Source organism: Pongo abelii, chromosome 13 (genome assembly GCF_028885655.2).
Source record: "Pongo abelii isolate AG06213 chromosome 13, NHGRI_mPonAbe1-v2.0_pri, whole genome shotgun sequence".
NCBI lineage: Eukaryota > Metazoa > Chordata > Mammalia > Primates > Hominidae > Pongo > Pongo abelii.
Genome location: NC_071998.2, coordinates 116842356 through 116868152, shown reverse-complemented (window position 1 = coordinate 116868152; position 25797 = coordinate 116842356). Strand labels below are relative to the sequence as shown.

General features: G+C 40.8%; 1 protein-coding gene across 9 annotated transcripts in view; it reads left to right on the top strand.

The window, feature by feature from the left end:
* Window positions 1–25797, top strand: part of MAPKAP1 (MAPK associated protein 1) — a 265491-nt gene that overhangs the window by 139618 nt on the left and 100076 nt on the right. For 7 of the 9 annotated variants that reach the window (XM_054519346.2, NM_001131510.1, XM_024251698.3 and 4 more), the window contains 2 exon segments: window positions 4061–4237; window positions 21896–22005. In XM_054519346.2, coding sequence (XP_054375321.1) covers window positions 4061–4237; window positions 21896–22005 — 287 coding nt within the window. 9 annotated transcript variants of the gene reach the window in all.

Genomic DNA, 25797 nt, shown 5'->3' with positions numbered 1-25797 from the left:
AAACTAGCCTGGTGTGGTGGCAGGCACCTATAATCCCACTCGGGAGGCTGAGGCAGGAGAATCGCCTGAAACCGGGAGGCAGAGGTTTCAGTGAGCAGAGATCGTGCCATTGCACTCTAGCCTGGGTGACAAGAGCAAGACTCCATCTCAAAAATAATAATAATAATAATACCCTTTGCTTTTTTCATAGAGTGATTCAGTCTACACATTCATATCTTCATTTATTCAACAAATGTTTGTTAAGTACCTTCTAAATGCCAGTCATTTTACTCTTTAGTAAGTATGGAGAGATAATAGAAGAATCCTTGCTCTTTAGAATACAGATGCAGAAATAGGAAAAAACAATATGATTAGTGATATACAGAAATATTGACCAAATTTTGTAAGACCACAAAGGAGAATTGCTTGAATTTCGGAGATCCAAGCTATTCTCCTAGAGGAATCAAGGAAAGCTGTTTTTCAAATAAGAAAATGGAGCTCAAAGAGATTTGGTCTAAGAATTTGAGTTAGCATTAAAACCAGATGAGTCTGCAAAATCCCTGTTCTTTCCACCAAACTATATCATGGGAAGTGCCCCTGTTTCCATTGTGTTGTAAACTCTGAGATGTCTGTATCGGGGGATTTCCTGAGGCAGGGACCAGAGCTGCCCCCTTTTTTTTCTCTCCCCATTTCAAAGTCCACCAGTTTTTTATTTGTTTAAAGAATAATGGACAAGAAGTGGGGAGACCAGAGTTTTCGAGACCAGCTTTGCCTCTGTTTAACTGGGTGATCATGAGCATGTTATCCCTCTTTTCTCTGCCTCCATTTCCCATCTGTAAAAGCAAGGAGGTTGAACTAAATCTAACTTTTTATAAGTAATATGTTACGGTTTCCTCCTTCTCATCAAAATGTGTCATATTTCCATAGGTGATTGGGTTCCCAAGTGCCTCAGGAAGTCTTGACACACTATGGCTTTGGCAGAGGAATGGGTGGGGGTCAAGAAGGACAGCTCTTGGCTGCCTGGATTTGAATCTCAGCCCTGTCACTTACATGCTGTTTAATCTTGAGCAAGCCACCTAATGCTATTGAGGCTCAGTTATCTAATTTGTAAAATAGAAATAATAAATGATTCATTTACAAAGTTGATGTGAAGTTTCAGTGAGCTTATATATCTAAGCCGCTTTGCAGAGTATCTGGCTCATCATAGTACTCAATATATGTAGCTAATGATACTGCTGGTATTGTACTAGTACTAATTTGGAGTCCTGAAGCAGTTTTAGAAGTCAAAATATAACAGTAGCTTCTTTTATTAATGATTCCTTTATAAAAGCACCAAAGGAACCAATACGTCCATGTGTAGAATATAGAATTTTAGTCATTATCTCCTCAGATTTTCAATTAAGGGGTCAGAGGAGTTGGAGCACTATTTGCTGCTAGACTTTACTGATGACCCAGAAGAGGCTTCTATTCGTCTTGTATAATATGGCAGGAATCAGTCTTCTTTTCCTTCCTCTGTTCCTGGTGCTCAGGACAGGCCACAGCCCAGGGGGGCACTTTACAAATGTGTTTTGAATGAATGATTTCACACTTCATATTTAAGAACTGGGGAGAATAATAGCACTTGGCAGTGAACCTTTTGCATCTCAAATCTTAGCCTGTGATATTTATTGAATTTGTTTTGAGAGGATTTGGGGGTGTCCCTTAACAATAAAGCAGAATTCTTCTGATATCATTGTTGGACTTTTCTGCTTTGATCAATAGGCTTATTATTTGCCCCTAAACCTCTGTGGTGCTGGAGAATCAAACATTCCGCAGGTTGATTTACATGGCAATAAATAATCTGTGCTGTCTGTTGCTTGTTCCATCCATGTCTGCCCTGTTCATAAAACCCTGGGGGCTCAGTGACCCCAAGATTGGAACACAGTGGACATGTTGACACCCGTTACAGATGTGTGTATGTAGAACATGCTGCTCAGTTACACTGTTGCTCTAATATGCATCCACAATTTGTGTTTAAGGATTGGTGCAACTATAAGTTAGTTTCCATATGACTTTCTTATTAGAGTTACCTTCCCATTTATTTTTTACTTCTGTTACATCCCAGACACTACATATATTATCTCATCTAATCTTTACAGCCTCTGAGGGGCAATTATACCCTTTTTATAGAAGTGGAAACTGAAACTCAAGGTGAAGCTTATTCTCTGAAATCACATAGCCATGAGCCATGGAGCTGAAATTTGAACTCGTTCTGACCACAGAGCTCTCTTAGCCAGTATACCATGACATTTTCCTCATCCAAAGTGCTTTCTTTTGCCCTGTAATTGTTTTGTGTTTCAGTTAGTACCCTGTTGCAGAGATCCAAAAGTTTCCTATGCCATTCAGAGATGAATTTTAAATATCTTAACAGCATTGCAAATACCTGAAATGTAAAGTGACAAACTTAGCTAGATTACTTTCTTGTTATCAATCCATTTAGCAAATTTACAGTTTCCATTAATTTTAATTTGTCCTTATTACCTGTTTTTTATAATAAATATCTCTTAGTCATGACAGACTCACTGAGTATAGATCACCTGAAGTAGGCTCCCTCTCAATAAGCAGAGTTGCAGCTAAAGATTTGTGAATTAATTGGGAAAATTGCAAATCAGGTAGTCAGTGAAATAATTCATTGTCACATCCAGTCAATAAACTTGGTAAATCAACTCATTTAATTCAAAAAATGATCTATATAGATCAAGCTACCAATTAAACAATTAGCATACACTTTGCAATTAATTAATTTAAGCATCAATCATGTAATTAAAACTCCAAATATAAGCTGCAGAATTTAGAATTCTACTGCCTTGTGAACTTTTGGGTTCCTGCTTCTGAAGCTAGCATACTTCTGAAGCTCACAGGTTTGCGGTTTGGAGCAATTGAATTGATTGCAATCTACACTGTCTGTATGTTGGTATAGTTTCCCACCCTCTTTGAACAGATCAACTTTTTACTTCCCCCAAAGAGGGTATGTGTTGATTCTAAACTGGGCAAGACTGCAATCTGAGAGTACTGTCTGGACATTCTAGGGAGTGGGAAGTGTGCAGAAGTAGTCAAGAGGACCAGGTATCTGTGTCAGGACTAATCCAGTCATTTGCTTTTACTCTGCTAAGGATCCATGGTGTTTGAAGTCAGATTCTACCAACTGAGTTAGATACTCTTTAGAGAAGGGAGAACTGTATGGATTGTCTTGGTTACCTTGAGTATTTCTCCTGATCTAGAGCACAGATATTTTCTTTTTTAATTTTAATTTTAATTTTATTTTTTTGAGACAGGGTCTTACTCTGTTGCCCAGGCTGGAGTGAAGTAGCACCATCATAGCTCACTGCAGCCTCGACCTCACGGGCTCAAGTGATCCTCTCACCTCAGCCTCCTGAGTAGCTGGAACTACAGGCGCGCACCACCATGTCTGGCTAATTTTTGTATTTTTAGCAGAGACGGGGTTTCGCCATGTTGCCCAGCTAGTCTTGAACTCCTGGGATCAAGCGATCTGCCTGCCTCAGCCTCCCAAAGTGCTGGGGTTACAGGCATGAGCCACCGTGCCTGGCCAGATATTTTCTTAATCCTAACCATAAATCAAAAGCCTCTGACCCCTGCCTTCCCCGTGGCCAAATAATCTTCCCCCCTTTACAGTTTTGTTTATATCTGTTTTATATATATTTTTTTACATTTGTATTGTAGCTAGTGTAATGCTTATTACTTTTCCTCCCTGCTATGCTGTAAGCTGCTTTTAGGGCTGATACTAAATCTCACCTTTGATCTAAGAGGTTAGGTTCTTTGTTGTAGCTGCAATAGGGCTCAGTGAATGTTGCAAGAATAGAGTAGTATAAAGACCTTCATTTCACACTGTTTTTCTCCCCTTTGCATTGCCATGTGTATTCTCTCTATCAAGTGAAGTAGGATTTGGGATTTTTTACTGTATCACCAGGCTTGGGGTAAAGAAAAGCAGTCTCCTCAATTTGCTTGCTGTGCACCATACCCTCTGGTCTTCTTGTCCCTTCCCTACCTTGGTATTCACTTGCCTTTTTGGTTTTCCTTTCAGTGACAATGTCAGTGCCTACTGCCTGCATATTGCTGAGGATGATGGGGAGGTGGACACCGATTTCCCCCCGCTGGATTCCAATGAGCCCATTCATAAGTTTGGCTTCAGTACTTTGGCCCTGGTTGAAAAGTACTCATCTCCTGGTCTGACATCCAAAGAGTCACTCTTTGTTCGAATGTGAGTACTGACTCTATTACTTCTCTCAGTATCTCATCCCAGCCTTCTAGCATTTTGGATCTAATTTTGGTTTTGTTCATCAAATAAATGATATTTGGCATCTGGAGAGTCCACTGGTAATAACAATAACTCCCAGAGAGATGCTGAGGACGACATTCGCATTGTATTTCATGCCTCTGCACCTAGGCTACACAGACTGCTTTGCAGTGGCACATTGTGTGAAGCAGATCTCTGAACGGCATGTCCAGAGCCAGGCCTCTGGAAACACTGGTGCACTGGGAGCCTGTGAAGCAAAACTTCCGGGTTTGCACCTTCTCTGTGAGGAATATACACTAACTGAAAATGTGCACTGTGCCCACTTCTCTCTTGTGTCTTAAAATAATTTTCTCTCAGACCAAATTTGACCTTCCCTGTCAGTTGCCTGCCTTGAGACTGAGCACACGTCTTCAGCTTTTTTTCTGCCTTTCTCAGAAAAGCGTGTGTAAATGCATAAAATAAAATCCACTGGAATATGAAAGTATTCTGTTATTTAAAGTTATCAGATTATTGAACAAATTCATGATATAGTAATATGTGTGGCTTTACTAGTAGATTAAACAATATCCAGCTGTATACCTAACAGTAACTCCTGAAGCCTGTTGTTTCAAAGCGGTGATGAGCATAAATGGTATTTGAGAAATCTGCAACAGCTGTGATGTACTGTGGTGTTAGCTATGACTTCTGTTCATGACAGAGTCACTGGCGCTGTGATTCTACAGTGATTGGTTGCCTACACTTATAAATCAAGGAAATGCAAAATATTAGAAGTTAGTGAAAATTAAAATGTAGTTTTTATCCATTCAAGTTTATGAGCTCCTGAGTTTTATCCACATGTACCAATTGTTAAGTGAAAACCTGCTGCATTTGGATTTTACTCTCAAACCTAAGCTTTTTTTCACCTTAGGCCTCAGCAGTCTTTCTCGTGGTCATCTCCTGGGAACAATAGCGATCCCTTTGGCACCCCCTGCTGTTAGTAACCAGCAAATTCACTGTTCAAAAGAGGGATTGCTTTAGAAGACATTTCACTGTCTCTCTCAACATTCTGCCTTTGTTTGAGATTGTTATAGAAAATAGGGTTATGCTACATATGATATATGAGTATTTTGGCTCTTTCTACCCTTGAGCAAAGAAAGAATAACTGAGTGCCTGGGGGTAAGCTGGAGAGTGGGCCCTCAGGCTTTCATGGTGGCCATTTCATCCCTACTACAAGGTCAAGTTTGGTGTAAATAACAGCAAATTTTTTCCTGCTTTTTCATTTCAGAGGTACTAAAGTAACTTTAAAGAATATTTAAAATAATTGAAAAGTTGGCCAATGATGCCTCCGTCTTAAGTATTTTTAATCTTGTATAATAATATAATCATGTTTATGTTACTCAGTTTTACTTGTAGCACACATATATTTTGTGTTATTTTTACTTGACATTAAATTAGGTCAGGCGCAGTGGCTCATGCCTGTAATCCCAGTACTTTGGGAGACCGAGGCAGGCCAGGATTTGGGAGGCCAAGGAGGGTCAAGAGTTCGAAACCAGCTTGGCCAACATGGTGAAGCCCCGTCTCTACTAAAAATACAAAAATTAGCCAGATGCAGTGGTGGGCACCTGTAATCCCAGCTACTCGGGAGGCTGAGGCAGGAGAATCGCTGGCACCCGGGGAGGCAGAGGTAGCAGTGAGCTGAGATCGCGCCATTGCACTCCAGCCTGGGCGACAAAATGAGACTCCATCTAAGAATAAATAATAAATTATAAATGTTTCAGTATTTGTTCTTAATTCCTACAGTCTGTATTTATGTGCCAGAGATCTAGGCAGAGACAGCACTACCCTCATGGAGCTTACTATCTAGTAGTGAGACAGTTGTCAAATAATTAAAATCTGATAAGCAGTATAAAAGAAAAGTGTATGGGATGTAGTGGAAGCCAATCACAGAATATTTAGATTGCTTCCTTGTGTGGTTTTAATAAGTAATTTGATGATGACGGTCATTATCTATATACCTTTTATTCTGTTGAACAACTTCTTTAGGATCATGCCTTGTAAGTAGGATTATTGGTCAGAGTAAAAACATCTTTAGACTCACTTTTTATTGACAAATAGCCCTCTGAAAGATGTCCTAATTTACAGTGTTACCAACAGAATTCCTAAAATCATTTTTATAGTTTTACCATTACAAGGTATTAGAAGTTTTTTTTTTTCCTACTCTAAAAGATATACACAGTGGCATTTCAATAGTTTTTACTTGCATTTTCATTGATTATTAATATGACTAGAACTTTTTCTACATAAATATTAACACATGATCATAGCAGTCTTTTGAACCAAAAGTCCTTTTTTAAAGCAAGAGGCTTTAAATCACTGAGTTTTCAGTAGAGTGGAGTGGGGCTAGGATTCATATGCCTTTCCAGGAGGGGCATCTAAGACTACACAGTGTTTCACTATGAACCCTGCCTTCTGGAGAATAGGAAGGAGGGGGAAGGCAGAGAGTAACGACTGCTTTAAACTTAATACTCTGTTTTTTGATCCTGAATTACTCCCATCCCTGTGTTACCACTCCCAGACACACACATAGCCCAGTCAACCCTTTTTCTATTTTAAAATTCAAGAGAGTTTATTTGATGTGTCTGGAGTGTTTCTGAAAACACAAGGTAAAGTGAAATCTTTATATGTGAGCATTAAGAACAAAAGTGTCAATAAATTTTCTTTTTCTCAGTCGTCTGATGAAATAGTACAGATTACTGACCGTTTGCCCTGTGTGTATTTTCTTGGTTCAGCAACCTCTTACTCGCCTTTCCGGTCTATATTCTAAGTTAGTAAAGCTTCTCCTACAAATGCAGAACAGAGCAGACCTTCAGGAGTCTCTAGGGATGTGTCTAAAGTTTCAGAGAAGGAAATCTCAGCAAAATAAATAAAGCCATAACTACTCCTCCTCGTCATTTCCCCCCTTTCCTCCTTCCATTTGTCTCTCAGTAGAGGAGGGACAAGAAGTGGCTGGGAAGGCACTAAGCTGAAACGGAAAGAGGGAAGTAGGTTTGACAATAGGGAGTGAACTAATGCTTACTAAGGGTCAACTATGCATATGCCATCTCACTTAATCCCAAAATAGCCCAGTTTTTATGAACAATTTAGAGACGTGGAACCTGAGGGTGAGCAATATTGTTCTTAGGCCTGGATTTGACCCCATCCCTGACTTTAAAGTCCATGCCCTTTCCAACCCTCTGCTGAAAGATTGAGGCTGGGGAATCTGGTGTTGGTTTAACCTGTGAATCTCACTGTCTTAAGGCTGACATTCAGCCACTGCTATAGTGCAGTAGGCGACAGCATGGTGGGCTCTGAGCCAGACCGCTTGGATGCTGATCCTAGCCTTGCCCTTACTAGTGTGTGTGGTCCTGGATGAATATTTAACTTTTGTGTGGCTCAGTGAAATGGAGATAATAATACCTACCTCACAGATCAGTTATGAGGATTAAATGAGTTAATAGATCTGAAGCACTTAGAACAGTGTTTAGCATATGTACGCATCATCTTAGTGTTAGCTGCTGTTATTGTCACTATTAATAAACAACCCTTGGAGAGCAAGAACTGAATTATCTGTGCCCACAATACTCAGTCTCACTCCATTACTATGATAGATCTGTCACAAGTATTTCTTGAATGGGTTACTGAGTAGATCTCTGCCACTTCTACATTTTTCTTCTCTGACTTTGTTTTATAGCAGAGGAGGGATAGTGTTTAGGTGGGCATTGCTCAGCTGGACTGAAAAAGCTGAATTGGAATAACTTTCAGTGAACATGGGCAGTGGGTAAACATTGAGGTTCTACAGACTTTCAAATGAGACCTCTTATGAGCACACATCCTCTAAGTTAGTAGCAAGACCATTAACTTCTTGAAGACTAAGAAGGCACAGTCTTATTGTCTCTGTATCCTTAGCACCCATCACAGGGCTTCATGGAGAAGGAATGACTGAATCTTCAGGTGTCTGTGGGCTGTCAGGAGGACACTTGACCCAGCACTGTGTCCCATCTTGCTTTCTGAGACCTCTTCCCCTTTTTTACACCTGTTCCTGCCTTTCAAATACCAGGAAGCCCAGGTCGCCTTCTGACCTTCAGAGGCCCTCACACCAGTTGTTCCTGGGGCTCCAGTACCACTTTCCCTCTAAGTGCGGCAGCACAGACTTTGAATTTAGGCAAACCTGGGTTCACGTTTCAGCTTCACTAGTATCTTGCTACATGCATGACCTTAGACAATTTTACTTACCTTTGTTAAGTCTCAGTTTCTTCATTTGTAAAATTTGGGTAACAGTAACTATCTCATGGAATTGTCATGAGGGAATTTCTTAAATGTAAGTTATGTACAGACTCTTTTAAAGGGAAATAAATTCTCCTAAAGTCTCAATGTTTATCCAAATGAGTTTTTTAATAATGCTACTTGGACACATGCAAATATAAAGTTCTGTAATGTTTAGCTATAAATTCGATGCTTTTATACAACCTAAACAAAATTACAAACTAAATACAGATAAAACTATAACATTAATAAAATACAAATTAACAACTTTAATGTAACAGATGATGTTTTGCTGAAATTAAACATTGCTGATGTTGGGTTTAATTGGGTGTTAAATGTTTTACTTGTCAACTTGAGTCTTTTGATTTTCATATGAAACATCATGATTAACATCCTTTTAAACAGTGTATTTTTAACTACTAGTCCATTATTTTAGTGGGCCAATTGATTTATAATGTGTCCCCCCACACAAACACATAAATTTTAAATGTTCTTTACTAGAAAATGTTTTTTGTTTTGTTTTGTTTTTTGTTTTTTGTTTTTTTGATAGTTTCTTGCTGTGTGGCCTAGTCTGGAGTGCAGTGATGTGATCATGGCTCACTGCAGCCCCAAACTCCTGGGCTCAAAGGACCCTCCTGCCCCAGCCTCCCAAGTAGCTGGAACTACAGGCATGTGTCACCACGCCCAACTAACTCTATCTTTAGTAGAGACAAGGTCTCACTGTGTTGCCCAGGCTGGTCCTGAACTCCTGAGCTCAAGCAGTCCTCCTGCCTCAGCCTCTCAAAGTGTTAGGATTAGAGGCATGAGCCACCGCTCCTAACCTAGAAAACTCTACTTTACGTTTGACCCACCATGCTTTCTGTTAGTATGATCAGTTTGTGGTGGTTTGCCCAGGACTCTCCCTGTTTCAAAACTGAAAGTCCTGAATCTATGAGCACTCCCTGATGCTCACCTCCAACCCCTTCCTCCATCCTAGGTAAACCAGATTGGTCACTCTACTTTATCTGTTGCTTGGTCTATACATAAGTGGGCTCTGCCTGACTGATACTTGTATATAGTGTGACTTGGCACCAAACAGCACAGATTTTTCAGAGACCAGCAAGACTGTTCATAGAGATCGTTGTGCCCACTGAATTCTCTCATCATTTTTCTCTGTGCAGCAAACAAGTTCTGTATGCAGCTTGCAGTAATGCCGTTTGACTTTTACTAAGTTTGTTAGTTATGTTAAATAACTCTAGCTGTTGGAACACATAACCCCCCAAATCTCGCCACCGTATCCTAGGGTTGGCAAACTTGTTTTTTTGAGATAGGGTATTGCTCTGTGGCCCAGGCTGGAGTGCAGTGACATCATCTTGGCTCACTGCAACCTCTGCCTCCCAGGCTCGAGCAATCGTCCCACCTCAACCTCCCAAGTAGCTGGGACTACAGGCATGCGCCACCATGCCCAAATAATTTTTGTATTTTTTGTAGAGGCAGAGTGTTGCTATGTTGCCCAGGCTGGAGTGCAGTGACATCATCTTGGCTCATTGCAACCTCTGCCTCCCAGGCTCGAGCAATCGTCCCACCTCAGCCTCCCAAGTAGCTGGGACTACAGGCATGCGCCACCATGCCCAAATAATTTTTGTATTTTTTGTAGAGACAGAGTGTTGCTATGTTGCCCAGGCTGGTCTCAAATTCCTGGACTCAAGTGATCTGCTCGCCTCAGCTTCCCAAAGTGCTGGGATGATAGGCTTCAGCCACTGCTTCTAGCTCAGCAAACTTTTTCTGCAAAGGGCCAGATAGTAAATATTTACGCTATTGGCCATAGAGTTTCTGTAACTCAGCACTGCGATTGTAGTGTGTGAGTAGCCATAGACTACATAGACAAATGGGCATGGGGTAGGTTTGTTGGTCAACTTCTAGATTTTCCCAATAAGTTTCTTTCTTTCTGTCTGTCTTGCCCTCCCCTCCCCTCCCCTTCCCTCCCCTCCCATTTTTTTGGGTAGAGTTTCACTCTTGTCACCCAGGCTGGAGTGTAATGGCTTGATCTTGGCTCATTGCAACCTCCACCTCCCAGACTCAAGCGATTCTCCTGCCTCAGCCTCCCGAGTAGCTGGGATTACAGGCACCTGCCACCATGCCCTGCCAATTTTTGTGTTTTTAGTAGAGACGGGGTTTCACCGTGTTGGCCAGGCTGGTCTTGAAGTCGTGACCTCAGGGGATCTGCCTGCCTCTACCTCCCAAATCCTCCCCTGGGATTACAGGTGTGAGCCGCCGCGCCCAGCCTAATAATTTTATTTCTTGTTCACATTTGTCTGATGTGGGCCAGGTGGCTCTCTTGGGTATTTCTCCTCTAGGCAGTGGCTCAGGGCTCCCCAGGTGGGTGGAAAATGGGGAACATGAAAGATGAGGAGTGAGGAGGGGCCTACATCTATATCTTTATCTCATACACCCCCCCCCACACACACACAGTGACATATATAAAATACGTGGTGACACATATAATTTTGCTTTTAGTTCAATGAAAAGCATATATAGATATATATGTCTACACATCCATATCATACATACATTGATATGTATAGATAATACATCTCTATATGCTTTTCATTAGACTAAAATCAAAATTGTTTTTAATTTAAAAAAATTTTAGAGACAGTGTCTCACTATGCTGCCCAGGCTGGACTGGAACTCTTGGGTTCAGACAGTCCTCCTGAGTAGCTGGAACTAAAGGCTCACATCACTGTGAGAAAACAGGTTTTTAAATTCTGAAACTTAGTCTGTAAATTCATCTGTTGATTCCTGGGGGCTCTTGAACCTCAGGAAATGCTGCTGTGATTATTAATATTAGCTGAGACTCTGACATGTAGGAAGTGTTACATAGTTGCTATTGTTATTTCTGTCAGGGATTCTCAGTGGGAATAATTTACACTAAGGTGAGAATGGGGTTTAACCTTCCTTTGAGTTATTTTTTATTATATAATTAATATGTGTCCATTATAGCAAAATTGGGAAATAGATCTGTTTCTGCATATAAAAGAAATTTTTAAATTTGTCTTCATTCCATCATGCAAAGATTGTGAATTATATTTTATAATTATTTACATTTTTTTTATTATTATACTTTAAGTTTTAGGGTACATGTGCACAATGTGCAGGTTAGTTACATATGTATACATGTGCCATGCTGGTGTGCTGCACCCATTAACTCGTCATTTAGCATTAGGTATATCTCCTAATGCTATCCCTCCCCCCTCCCCCCACCCCACAACAGTCCCCAGAATGTGATGTTCCCCTTCCTGTGTCCATGTGTTCTCATTGTTCAATTCCCATCTATGAGTGAGAACATGCGGTGTTTGGTTTTTTGTCCTTGCAATAGTTTACTGAGAATGATGATTTCCAATTTCATCCATGTCCCTACAAAGGACATGAACTCATCATTTTTTATGGCTGCATAGTATTCCATGGTGTATATATGCCACATTTTCTTAATCCAGTCTATCATTGTTGGACATTTGGGTTGGTTCCAAGTCTTTGCTATTGTGAATAATGCTGCAGTAAACATACGTGTGCATGTATCTTTATAACAGCATGATTTATAGTCCTTTGGGTATATACCCAGTAATGGGATGGCTGGGTCGAATGGTATTTCTAGTTCTAGATCCCTGAGGAATCGCCACACTGACTTCCACAATGGTTGAACTAGTTTACAGTCCCACCAACAGTGTAAAAGTGTTCCTATTTCTCCACATCCTCTCCAGCACCTGTTGTTTCCTGACTTTTTAATGATTGCCATTCTAACTGGTGTGAGATGGTATCTCATTGTGGTTTTGATTTGCATTTCTCTGATGGCCAGTGATGATGAGCGTTTTTTCATGTGTCTTTTGGCTGCATAAATGTCTTCTTTTGAGAAGTATCTGTTCATATCCTTTGCCTACTTTTTGATGGGGTTGTTTGTTTTTTCTTGTAAATTTGTTGGAGTTCTTCATCCCTGGGATGCAAGGCTGGTTCAATACACGCAAATCAATAAATGTAATCCAGCATATAAACAGAACCAAAGACAATTATTTACATTTTTTAAAGAGGAACTAATTAATGAATTTCTCATTGGAAAACTATTCTGTGGAGGGAACGTGAAATTGGATGTCTTCTGATGTTCTTACTAAATCAAGACTAGATCTATCTAGCCTTCCCTCTAGAACCCCTGGACCCCAGGAATCCCCTGGATAGAGTTGTTGTTCAGAGAAGGAGAATTGATTATTCTAACAACTTGCAAATCAGGAGCCTGCTAATGGAAACTGCCTCTTTTAACAAATCTTCAAGTGGATTCCTAAGCTATCCATTGTTCCTGATTGATTTTGGACAGAGCAAATATATCTATAAATGGGAATCCCTAACTTGCTGACTACTTTGAGCCTAAGCAGTAAAGATGTTTGGATATCAGGAGTGTCAGAGAGGAGAAATAGGGAGTGGGAGGAATGGGAAGGTTTTTGGCTGACCCCCAAAACCAGATAAAGAGCTGGAGCTCAGATAGTGCCCAGCATCTTGAGAAGTGTTTCTTGCCAGCAGTGACCAAGCCAAAGCCTACTGTTCCTTTAGACAAAGTAGGACAAGGGAGAATGAGATCTTGAGTGGGCTAAGTGCCTCTCAAGGATAGGGACCTGCCTTGTTCGTCTCCTTCTCCCATTCCCAACACAGGCCTAATTTAGTCAGAATTTGTGAGACTGAATTGAGTTCAAAAGTGGCAATGACAAAAACCACTGTGGTAGTATGATTACCTTATATGTGTTGACATTAAAGTTTTATGCCAGAATTCTACTCTGGAGTGGGGGAAGAAGGGCGTTAAAGGGGGGAAAAAAAAGTCAAGGCCAATAAAATGGTCAGAATCTCCTTAGGTTAGAAGTCAGAGCAGTTAAACTGTCTCCTATATATATATGTGTGTTTTCCTTTAAATATTTGATATATTAGAGGAACATGAGGAAGGAACAGTTCTAACCAAGAGCTGTTTGGGTAACAGCTGTCAGGTAACAGTGGAAGGTCTTAGCCCAGAAGCTGGGCTGCCTTGGGCATTGTGGCCCAGCAGGCTCCCAGAGACTGCCTTGGCTTCTCTTGGCTCTGCAGAAAGGGAACGATGAGCTGCTTTTTTAAAGAGGCGTGCCCTAGGTTCATTCACGCTCTTTACTGGGCTTTTCAGAAGAGTGGGGAGTTTTAGTTTACCTTCTTGATGATAAATCCACAGTATACCCCCAAGTGACCAGACCTTTATTAAAGGGTGTTATTAGCTTGAAGCCTTTCCTTCTGTTATATGCTATTGCCTTGTGGTCTAGAGAATGAAAAAAAGAGAAGGGCAGGGAGAACATTTTCACACACTCATTCAGTTTCATACCTCCAACAGATGCTATCTCATTTATTTCTTTTTTTATCATTTATTTCTTTTTTATGATATTTTAAAATTGGCCACACCCCATCAGTAAAGTTTCTTATACGCAATTCACTTTTATAATATATAAGCTGAGGCTCAGAGACATGTAGTTAGTTACTAATTCAAGGCCATACTGTTTGGTAAGAGGCAGAGCTAAAATAGAATAAGGAATAAAAGAAGATGCTTGTGTTCTTTGTAACCAGGCCTGACAATATGAGTATAAATTATCCTGGTTATTTATTGTTTGCTTGAGTCATAGAGGACCAACTGTGTGTTGTTTCTTTTCATTCTGTTGTATTAGCAAACATTTTCATTGTCCAGATTGTCCTCGTGTATGGAAATGTAACATATGCAGCCTGTTTAATTTTGTATTTGTAAATCTGACTTGATTTCCTTTTTGGCAACAGCTACTGTCTAGAGAAAAGAAAGGATTTTTCTTTGTGCCTGTTTAAAGTGACAGAAATATTGGAGCAAGTAATAAAGATGGAAAGCATTAATTACACACTTCTAAGAATTTAAAGGTCAGACAAGCTAAATATGTATGTTTTGCTCACCGGAATGTCTTGAAATTGTGCCAGGATTCGCTTTGTTCCTACCATAAAAGCACACATTTTAGATAACCATCAACTTACTTTGTATCTAAAAATTATACCAGATTGTTGCTTTAGTTAATATGTATCTTCAAAGTTGGGGAGCTCCCATTTCTGAGCCCATGTGATTGGTTTGGTGATGCTTCCCCCTTTGGCCGTGTTTAGTTACTATGTCTCATTTTGATTTCCTCTGTTCTCCCCTCAGCTTATGTCGGAGTCTGTCAGCTGCTGCTATGTACATGTCAGGCTAGTGACTTGGAATGTTTATTAATACAATGTCAGTCTTGCTGTTGAAAAAACTGTGATGCTTCTCAGAAGGTTGTGATAGAACGAAGCGTTTGATTTCCAGATCCTGTCTGCACTGCATGGTGAATACATTCTCAGATGTTATGCAGTTCACTGACCTGACAGTTATGGAACCCCGCCTGGGACCCCATTTCAGCAGGACATATTTGAACAGAAACAGTTTGCAAAACTTTACACACTTAAACTCCTGCCAAGGCAAACTGTTAGCCACTTGAGTTTGTTATAAATACCCAGTGGCAGTGGTTGGAAGTAGCCCACGGTGTGTTTTATATTCTGAACGGAATGTGAATGTCTTTGCGGTTATATAGAGTAGTAAATAATTGAGTTTGATTAGGGAGAGGGACCTCATTATCCCCCACCTGTGCCCAGCTGGAAGGGGAGGGTCGAAATGAAGCCATTAGCTGTCTCTCTTACTGGCATCTCAAAGAGCTCAAATACATCTGTGTCTTATTTTCTTTTCTGGCACAATCAGTCGAGCAAGCTAAGCAGGCATGACCGGATTTGGCAAGTCCCAAGGACTCTGGCAAAGATACACAAGGAGAAGGCGGAGGGCAGTCATTTTGGCTTCTCACTGCCCATTAGTCTAGCGAGTTATGTTTTTGGAAAATGTCTGTTTTGAAAAAGAGTACTTTGTCCAATGTCAAACATTGCATGCTCCCAAAGTACGCTTTGATCTTTAAAAAAATTTTTGGTCAGTGTAAGGGGAAACAAAATGTGGCATTCACACTAGTGTAAACTCTTTATGGATAAAGTCATACTCAAAGGACTTATTTTAAAGCAGGCATGCTGCAGTTATTACAAGGCCTTCTCTTGCTCATATATTTTCATTTTCTACCTTGAAATGCTGGAGAATGAACATGCATGGAATTGGACCAGAGCAGGTTGGGAACTAGAGTGTGTCTTCATCACTATTGGGAACTGGTCAGGACCGGAGACTCGAGAACTGCTCGTAGCAACCTTTTCCCACTTCTGCAAACTGAGACTGTGGCTTTTGAAACCATGACATTCTCCAGGTCTCTTTAAAAATCTTGTAGGTCATATGGTTAGTCTAAGAGTCTGGACATTCATAGTCAAGCTGAATTTGTTACAGTGAAAGTTGAACCTTTTCCACAGATTGGGTCAGTGGTTCCGGTATGGAAGATGTGCTCCCTGGAAGTCTCTTCTTTCCCCAAGTCCCTAAGACTGCCTTTGGGGCTGTGGAGGGATTAACAAACACAGACTTGGGAGTCTAGCTGATCTGGGTTCAAGTCCTGGCTCCTTCAGGACTTATTAATTATATACTATATTAACTTATTGTGTAACTCCAGACAAATGTCTCAACCTTGCCAAACCTCAATTTTCTCTGTTATAAAATGGAATGCATAATAACACCTATCTTTTCTAGGAGGATTAAACAAAGTAAGTGCTCAATAAATATTGAATATTATTGTCTCATTATATATTACTTCATTGTACATATGAAGAAAATGCTTATGCTTATTATATATTAACTGTTTATTAAGCATTTATCTTTTTTTAACTAGTGGCTTGTCTATAAGCATTTATTATATGACAGATATTATGGTAAGTACTTTAGAAGTATTTTGCCTTTACAACAATCTTAAAATCCAAGAATAATTATCATCCTCATTTTGTAGATGAGGAAATGAAGTTAAAGTGATTATGTTGTTATCCATGAAAGCAGAGGTGGGGTTCCAAACCAGGTCACTTTATTCTAGAGCTTACTGTGCTCTGCTGCCTTCTGGTGCTGCCACCGTCTCTCCTAGCATGGTTTAGAGTTAAATGATGTCTATGTTTTAAGACATCATCCCCACTAGGAAGCTTCCCGGACCCTCTCACCTCTGTGTGGCTGGGTTAAGTGCCCTATGTTTGTTTTGGCAGCACTCTGAACTTGCCTCCGCCTTTGTGACTGTTACACAGAACTATAATTGTTGGCTTCTTGTCTTTTTCTCCCACTGGACTGTGCAACTTGGGTTAGGGACCACATTGTTGATTTCTGAATCCAAAACAGGATTTTTAATAGATGAGTGATCTCAGGTAAATTCCCTAATGCCTTCAGCCTCAGTTTCTATAAAATGGATGTAATAATTGTACCTATTTTAGGATTGAATGAGTCAATACAGATATTTTTTAACAAGCTTAAAACAGCACCTAGCCTGTAGAAAGTGTTCAATAAATAGTAGTTGCTGTTATTATAATTGTTAAACAGTGGACAACTTGTATTGTGCAAATCAAAAAGTTCTAAATAAATGTTGTTGAAATTCTCTACACCACCATGATTTTTTAATTTCCATCATCACCATGCAAAGCCAGTGAATTAAGTTGAGGTGGAACATACCTGCTTCATAGTTAACACTTTCAAAAAGGAAAACTTTGAAAACTGAACCCAGAGTGCTCCCCTTGGAGCTCTTGGGAAGTTTTGATGCTTGGGCCACAGGCTGCTCACTGACAATGCCCCTGAATATGGCCACCAAGCTCAACAAATCACACATTTTAATGCCCCTGTGTTACCAATGACAGGCAATGAGTTTTGAGACTCCCACCCCCCCCCCCCATAAGCAGTCTCTGCTTAGGAGGCAGGGGAAGGAGGGGCTGAAGTGGGGCCTCTTCTTTTGGGATGATGACTTAGGGCAAGGGGAACAAAAGAGAACTAATGTCGATTCCCTTTACTGTTTGCCAGCCATAGTGTGAGGTGCTTGGCATTCATTGTCTGTTTCATCCTCATGACAATTCTATAGGGAAGTAGCCTACTCATTTCATGGATGCGGCTGAGGTTCCCACATGTTACAGCAACATCTCCATTAGCCACGGAACCGGGATTTCGGTCAAAGGGTATTTAACCCCCAGCCGATGCCCTTTCCTCTCTAGTATGCTGCCTTCCAACTTGAGTTCTGGTTCCAGCTCTGTTCCTAAAGATAGAATCTAAGCTTTTCAGATGAAGACCTGTGTCTCTGTGGGCTCCGTGGCTCCCATTGCCTCTCGCTTACTGCTTAGTACAGAAAGCCTGCTTACGTTGGGTTCATGCTGGCATACAAACTTCTCTGGAGTAACTGAGTGGCTGTGCGCTGGGACGGAGCTGAACTCCTCAAGTGCGGAGTCTCTTTTTAAAATGCCCATACATTGTTCAGTGGTTACGAGACTTGACAGGACCTAACTTTGAATTGACTGAAGCACTCCTGGCAGTGTTTCTTCCGCTCCCTGACATGGAGTTTCACCCTAGACCCAGCGTGGACAGCCCAAGGAGCCGTGGGAAGGGCAGCTGCTGCTTCTCAGTGTCCCTAGAATGCCCTGCTCTGGGGGAAAACAAGTTGTCTGTCCCTGAGGCGAGCAGGAGGTGGAGCGGTTTCTGAGCTGAGACTTTGGGTCTGTGTGTAGCCTGCCTGTTCATCCGAGGGCTGATCACCCTGCCACGGCTCCTAACCCAGAGACTGGAGCGTGTGCCACAGGGAAGGCAGGCCGGGACCAGGAGCACCCTTCCTGCCCACTACCAGCACTCCCCCCAGGATCATTGTCTTCTCAGCCTCAAACCCAGCGTCCCACATTAAGTAAAGGCTTTAAAAGATGTATTTCAATAGACTTTTTAGAAAGCCCATAAAAAATCCTGGATATAAAGAAATGAGGCATAAAACCCAGAATGTTTGGAAGTCAAGCTGAAAATTGTGGCGGCAAGTCTCCATCTCCACTTGTTAAATGGGAGCATAACTTAACACTTGCATCTAGACGGAGGCTGAGAACCACTTGCATTCTATGCTCTTACGTTTCGGAAACATATGAGGGTATTACTCAAAAAACAAAACCCTGCCCATCTCCCCCCAAAGCGCTGTAGATGTGGAACAAGATCCAAAGTTGGCATTCGTCTGGAGGGAAAGGAGCGGAGCGTGGGACTGACCTGAGGAAACTCTTATTAGGTCTGCCTGAATGTGCAGCACGCAGGGCAGAACCTCTTTCTCCTTTTAACGTGCACGTTTTTACGGAAATGGAGCCCCAGAGTAAGATACTGCACACTCAAGAAGGTCCATTCCGAGGGCCGCGCGTGCCCCTTCCCTTCGCTGTTGTTTTCATTTTCCTCTCATGAACCTTGCTACCCTGGCTTCAGCACGGAGGCTGTAAAGGAAGATGGAGAGCCGAGTTACCTCAGAATGATCACTATCGTTAACATTCACGGGTGGTTCACTTATCATTCCTGACTGCACAGACATGGCAGCCGCTCGGAAGCGTCCGCAGGTGTAGCATGGTGATACATATTACATTGTGCCACAATGGATTTATGTATTCTGTAACAAAAGAAAAGTGTAATGAAAAAATACAGAAGGTAATCCTTTATTCCTCCACCACACAATTTATCAGTAATGCCTGTGGATGATAAGTGCCAGGGATTTCCTCTGCTTGCTTTAACCTTGTCACCCAGGTACGTTTTGGTAAAATGACAGAAAAATACAGACTGGGGATTTTCCTCTGCTCAAAAATCTTTTAAAAGGACACTTTTAATTTATGGAAGTTAGTCCAAACACAAGGCTTCCTTTTGAGCTTTTAGTCTGCCTTTGCTGAAAAAGATAAACGTATTGGCTGGAAATAATGCTGTCAGCCGGCAGCAGATTAGGAGGGAACGTAAGCAGTTTCTAAGCAGACTGAAATCTACAGTAGTTCTGGTAGAACCAGGTGGATGGCAGTTCATGAGGTCCAGGCCAGTACTAGTTTGTGAGTACCCAAGAACTTGTGTTCTCTTTTAGGCCCTACTCATCCATCGCCCAACATATTGTCACAGATGGAGTGCATACTGACTTCTGAGGAGAAAGCAGGGGAAGGCAAATCTGAACGTGGTTGACTGGCATTTGTTCCAAACACACACTGGCCTAGCGCCAGAGCAAATACCCCCAAGTTTATAAATGCACAAGGCACTTTACATTTCAGTACTCTTGCCAAAGTATCACTTACTGCATCGCTCCCTAAATATAGTTTTTTAAAAAGAGCTTTTTCTTATTTTGCTTTGATCAGTAAAATAAACTTTTAAAGATTGTTCTGGGATGGGGTCCAGCTTCTGAGGTAAAGAATGGCTGGGACTCAGGCATGATTCAGTAACAGAGTGTTCAGTAAAATTAGCTTGACAGTTCTCAGGCCTGCTGTTCGATAGCAAGAACTTGACCAAGTTAAAATGGATGATGGTGCTGGCCAGACCAGCATCGGCTTTTTCTTTTTAACAAATGGAATGTCAAGGATTAAACAGCAAGCCGTATGGAGAGGAGGGTTGTGGAGATGTCTCTGTATTAGGGAAGCAAATTAGGTCCTTGGTTTTGAGATTGGCCCCCAGCCCCTGTGGAGAGTCAGCCACCTGGTTGGGTCCAACCTAGGCTTAAGGCCCTTCCCAGCCTGTCCTACCATTGGGAAGCTTTTCCAGAGCTTAGCTTGGGGCTTGGCTTTTCTTTCAGATTTCTTGTCAATACGAAGTTCTGCCATGTTTTTTGGCCACATTCCCTTTAGAGATTCTTATGGAGAAATGGGAATGCGACCAAACTCCTTGTGGCAATTCCCATGTTCCATAGTTGGAAACTTGGGTCCTGTTTGTTACATGAGCTACTTGGAATTGGTCTGTTTTGTTCCAGTGCCCAAGCGTAGTGAGTAGTATTTGTGATACTTGCTATTGCAATTAACAGTCTTGGTGAAGTTATACCTCACACAGGAGATGGGCTTCTGTTTTTAGAGTACTTGTTCCTTAGTGGTTTTTTTCCAATCTAGATGAAGCCTTTCCCCCACCCAGTTTGATTAATTGGAAGCTTACAAGGAGCGTTAGTGTTTTGTCTTATAATTACTTGTGCTTCAGCTAATATTTTCACTTTCTAGGACTAAGTAGATTAAATCATTCATACTGAAGTGTAGACTATTTAAAAAAAAATACAGCCAGGTGCTGTGGCTTACACCTGTAATCTCAGCACTTTGGGCGCTGAGGCAGGCAGATCACAAGGTCAGGAGTTCAAGACCAGCCTGGCCAAGATGGTGAAACCCATCTTTACTAAAACTACAAAAATTAGCCGGGCACAGTGGCAGGCACCTATAATCTCAGCTCCTGGAGAGGCCGAGGCAGGAGAATCACTTGAACCCGGACAGCAGAGGTTGCAGTGAGCTGAGATTGCACCACTGCACTGTAGCCTGGGTGACAGAGTGAGACTCCGTCTCGAAAAAAGAGTGTGTGTGTATGAATAAAGAAATATATTTACTAGCTAGTTGGAGCATTTTCTTTTCCTCCTTCTCAATTACTTTGGCGTATTACTGCCCTCCGGCCCCACATGACGTTTTTTTTTGTCTGGGGCTCCATGAGCTTAGTATGATGGCAGTATCTGCCTGTAGTGACATCTACTGACACAAGCCAAGTTTATCAGTTGTCAATCCTTGTTGCAAGATTTGGTTTGGAAGCCAACACTAGGAACCCATGGTGCTGCTGACCCACACAGACCACTTAGGTTCAACTTGGACAAATTAGAAGAACCTTCCCTAAGCGTGACCTCTCTTTCACATGGAACTGCTCATGCTAGAATCTTTTATCACTGCCCCCCCGCCACCCACCATTAGAAGTATATTTATTCAACCTATTTTTAAATGATTGGCACCTCAGTATGCACTTACTTTAAAACTTGCTTAAACACGGCCGGGTGCAGTGGCTCGTGCCTGTAATGCCAGCACTTTGGGAGGCCAAGGCGGGCAGATCACGAGGTCAAGAGATTGAGACCATCCTGGCCAACACGGTGAAACCCCGTCTCTACTAAAAAAAAAATACAAAAAATTAGCCGGGTGTAGTGGCGGGCACCTGTAGTCCCAGCTACTTGGGAGGCTGAGCAGGAGAATGGTGTGAACCCAGGAGGCGGATCTTGCAGTGAGCCGAGATTGCGCCACTGCACTCCAGCCTGGGTGATAGAGCAAGACTCCATCTCAAAAACAAAACCAAACAACAAACAAAAAACAAAAAAAAACTTGCTTAAACACAGTGAAGATCACAGTAACATCTCTCTGGATGAATGTTGGTGATGATTTAATATTTGTCTTTTCCTACAGAAATGCTGCTCATGGATTCTCCCTTATTCAGGTGGACAACACAAAGGTTACCATGAAGGAAATCTTACTAAAGGCAGTGAAACGAAGAAAAGGATCCCAGAAAGTTTCAGGTGGGATAGTTAAATCATATTCTCACAGTAGTAGAAGCTTAACCCTTATTAAAAGGGCATAGGGTGTGTGTGTGTGTGTGTGTGATGGCTGGCTAGATTGTTTCAGATGTCATTGCTAGAAGGTTTGGTTAGCAGATCTACACAAGAAAAGGTGATTGTACACTGCCCCTGGGCCTCAGAAAGGGACTGGGTTAGCAGCATATGTGAGAAGAATGTATTCATGTCAATTGTGGAAGTTCCTTCATTAATAATTTGTGGTAGACTCAGACAGAGCTACTTTTGCTGATGATCAGTTGATGTAAAGCTGTCTTGAAAACCGAATCAGTCCTAAACTTGAATCACTGCTATTAATTTCATGTTTTCACATAATTTCCCACGGGAGAACTTTTAGTTACTAATATTTGTGGTATGGGCAAGAAAGGAAAAATTTCTCTTCATCCTTATCAAATGAGGGCAACCTTTAAAAAAAAAAAGACGAATAAAAAGACAAATCACTTGATGTGCACAAATAACTCCTCATTACCCAACTTTATATAGAAAATATGCTTATAGTATTAGCTGTGATATTTAAAGGATATATACAGGATTGAGAAATAATTATCTTGAGAAATAGCTCAAAAGATTTGTCATATCACAGACAACTTTAATATAAATCAACTCATATATGACATGTTGAATATCTTAGCTCTATAAATAAAGAGACTTCTTAAACACCTTTGATTTTACCTTTTGGAAAGAAAAAAAGCATTGCTGAGGTTGAAGAAAATAGTTTTGTGCTCTTTTTAAGGGGAGGCATATAATCTGTTCCAGATTTAATTAGCTATCTTCAGATGAAAGCTGAAGTTTTAATAAAAGTTAGAAGAGATAACACAGTGAAGGACACGGATGAGCTGTCTCAAGGCCATATTCCAGGGGAACGATAAGAGCTGTAAAAAATGGCAGAGGAGAGCAATTGAATGGAGCAATGAAAATCTGATTCTCATAAAAAAGAGAGAGAGAGAGAGATGCTGGTAGGGGCGGTTGTAGATGAGACCTGCTAGCGTCTGCAAGCAATTTGGATGCTTGCCAGGAGTCATTGTTCACCCTCGGCTGTGGCGGCTCCGTCCAGATGTGCCAACTGCACGTTTCGGCTTTTGCCAGCTGACTGCGCCGTTTGATAACCAGCTCTCTGGATGCCCATCACTGGCCGCAGAGATAGAATTAAATGATGATGATCTTCCCACAAGTTGGGAGAGGAAACAATGCATATAAATCTTGATTTCATCTCAGCATGAGAAGTCTTTATCCATCATCACTCATAATGAACAAGTCGTTAGCTGGGATGAATGGTGTTCTGGTTTTTCCAAACACCTCTTTTGTTCATTTTTTGGGTGACTTTTATCCATTGCATGGGGGTCAAACTTCTTTGCATTTAGGGGATGATTGAAGAGGCACAGCCACTCCTTCCCAGTGAAAAGTGGATATTTTGGGGTTCCAGGTGCCAATCTAATAGCTTTTAAACAGCTTTAGATAATCGAAGATATTTAGTAGGCATTCACCCTTTTGGATCCTGGTTCTTTACTCTTGTTTTGTTCCCAAATATTTTATATAAAGGTATATTTGTGATATAATGCATTATATTCTAAGAAGGCCTTATTCTGAATTGTCCAAGGAGAAGGTGAAACTTTTTTAAGCTTCTTAGTAGAAATTCCACTGTCACAGATTTTTCAGACCATGCAACTGCTATGAACTTACTTAGATACAGCTGAGCCAGTATCTTTCCTTCTGTCTCCCGTCGTCTCTGTCCAATTGCATACCCGTTTTTCTATGTCCATTTCCAGCGTTTATCATACACACATTTATTTATGTTCACCTTTGTGTACAAATTACTGCCATTTCCATCAGAGTCTTTGCCATATCCTTGGCAAAGAGTTAGGACTCGGTTATCTGAAAAACAGTGATCTGCATTATTTATTCCTTTTCATACAAGAGAAGCCAATTGAGATTGATACATTTACATAAATTACTGTCCATTTTCTTAATCCAAAAATCTTTTTAACAAAAGAAGCTCTTTCTGTAGCTTTAATAAGTCTGGTCTCATAAAACAGAAAGATCTCCAGTTTGGTAAAGATATTTGTTTAAGGTTAGGTTGGTAAAGGCAGGGTACATCTTGTGTTTTTGAACTTTTGTATTGTAGAGTAGACTTTTTTTTGGAGAGTGATTAATGAAAAGAGGAAAATCCTCTTGTCATAGAAAGTACTTAAAAAATTGTTGGTGCTCATAGTTGGCTATGAAATACCTATTAGTTACCCATTATGACACATAAACTTAGTCATGAACTTGGTGGAAAGAGATGCCAGGTTAGAGGCAGTCATCCTGCACTTCCTGGGCCTCTGTCACAATGACCAGCTTAGTCTTTGCAAAAATGTGCCTACCATGCCCCATATCTGGGAACAGAATTAGAGTGATCAGCCCTGTCGTCAAACAGCTTTTACCTGATTGAGTACAGAACAGCACTTGTCTCTTTGCTACCCTTATTGAACGTCAGTGAAGAAGGGGGGAAATACCACTTCAAATCAAAATACACATGCCATGTAGAGTCAGTAGTTATCACAGAGGTTAGTTGTGCTAAAACAAGATTTCAGAAATTCTTTGATAGGCTGACAGTGAACTTGTTCCTTGCCCACAGACATTTCTCTAACCTTTTTTCCAGACTGACTACACAACTGTTTGTTTGATAATAATAATAAATTTAGAACTTAAACATTTCATTATTAAATAAAAATGTAGGCCTAATGGCAGTCCTAATACTTGCTCTCTTGTCCTTCAGTCTGGCACTCCTTCCCCAGTTTTTATTTGTGAAAAATCAGAAGGTGGTAGGTATTTGCTTGAGTAAAAGAACTCTTCTTTGTTTAGATAAATAGCTTTGTCAATTGAAGCCCTTAGGGTTTCAAGATCATTTTGCTTTTTAGGATAGACTGTCATTTACAGACACTTGTAACTGCTCTAAAATTTTGATTTGCATTATTTGTAATTATTTCATCAACTCAAAACTATGAACACTGCATGGGTTTTTTTTCTATTAATATTCATATGAAAAGAATATACTATAGTAGTCTTTTCCCAGTATGTTTCAGTCAGTTCTCTGCTAAGGTCTATTTTTTATGCCTATTTTTAAATGTCTCTTTTAAAGTTTCTCTTCAGCCTTTCATTTTTTTTTACTGACCTACTTGACATTTGGAATCTACCTGCATTGGCAGGAAGTCCCTACTATTTAAGAAAATTGTAATTGGAGAATCCAGTTTTAGAAGAATTAGATGAAGCCTCTTTACTCATGTTAACAGTTGGGTGGGTGTGTTTTTGACACAGTAAAGAGTGGCTTGTCAGGTCCCTTGATTTAGGCAGTAAAATATACTAAGCTGTTATTTAGTGAATAAAGGCCTTAATTCAAGTTCTCCCTCTGTCAAGCTTACCCTCACAATCAGTGACCTTGTGAGTTTCTTAGTACTTTGTTGTTATTTAAAAATGCGGTTAACCATCAGCCCTTCCCAACCTTCTGAAGCATTATGTTGAGCATGACAGACACACTGCTGAGAAATTGATCAATTTCAATTTTTAACATTGACACAGAAATATAGATACGTCTAGATCTACAGAAGAGAGAGCATCAAAGTGGGGTTTGCTAAGCAGAATAGTTTTCCGCATAACTTGTCTCAGTAGTCTCATTATGAAATAGAGGTGATTTTCTGTATTATCTGTGGAAAGATTGAACAGGAGCATCTTAACTTTTTCTTATTCCTGTCCATTCTTTTG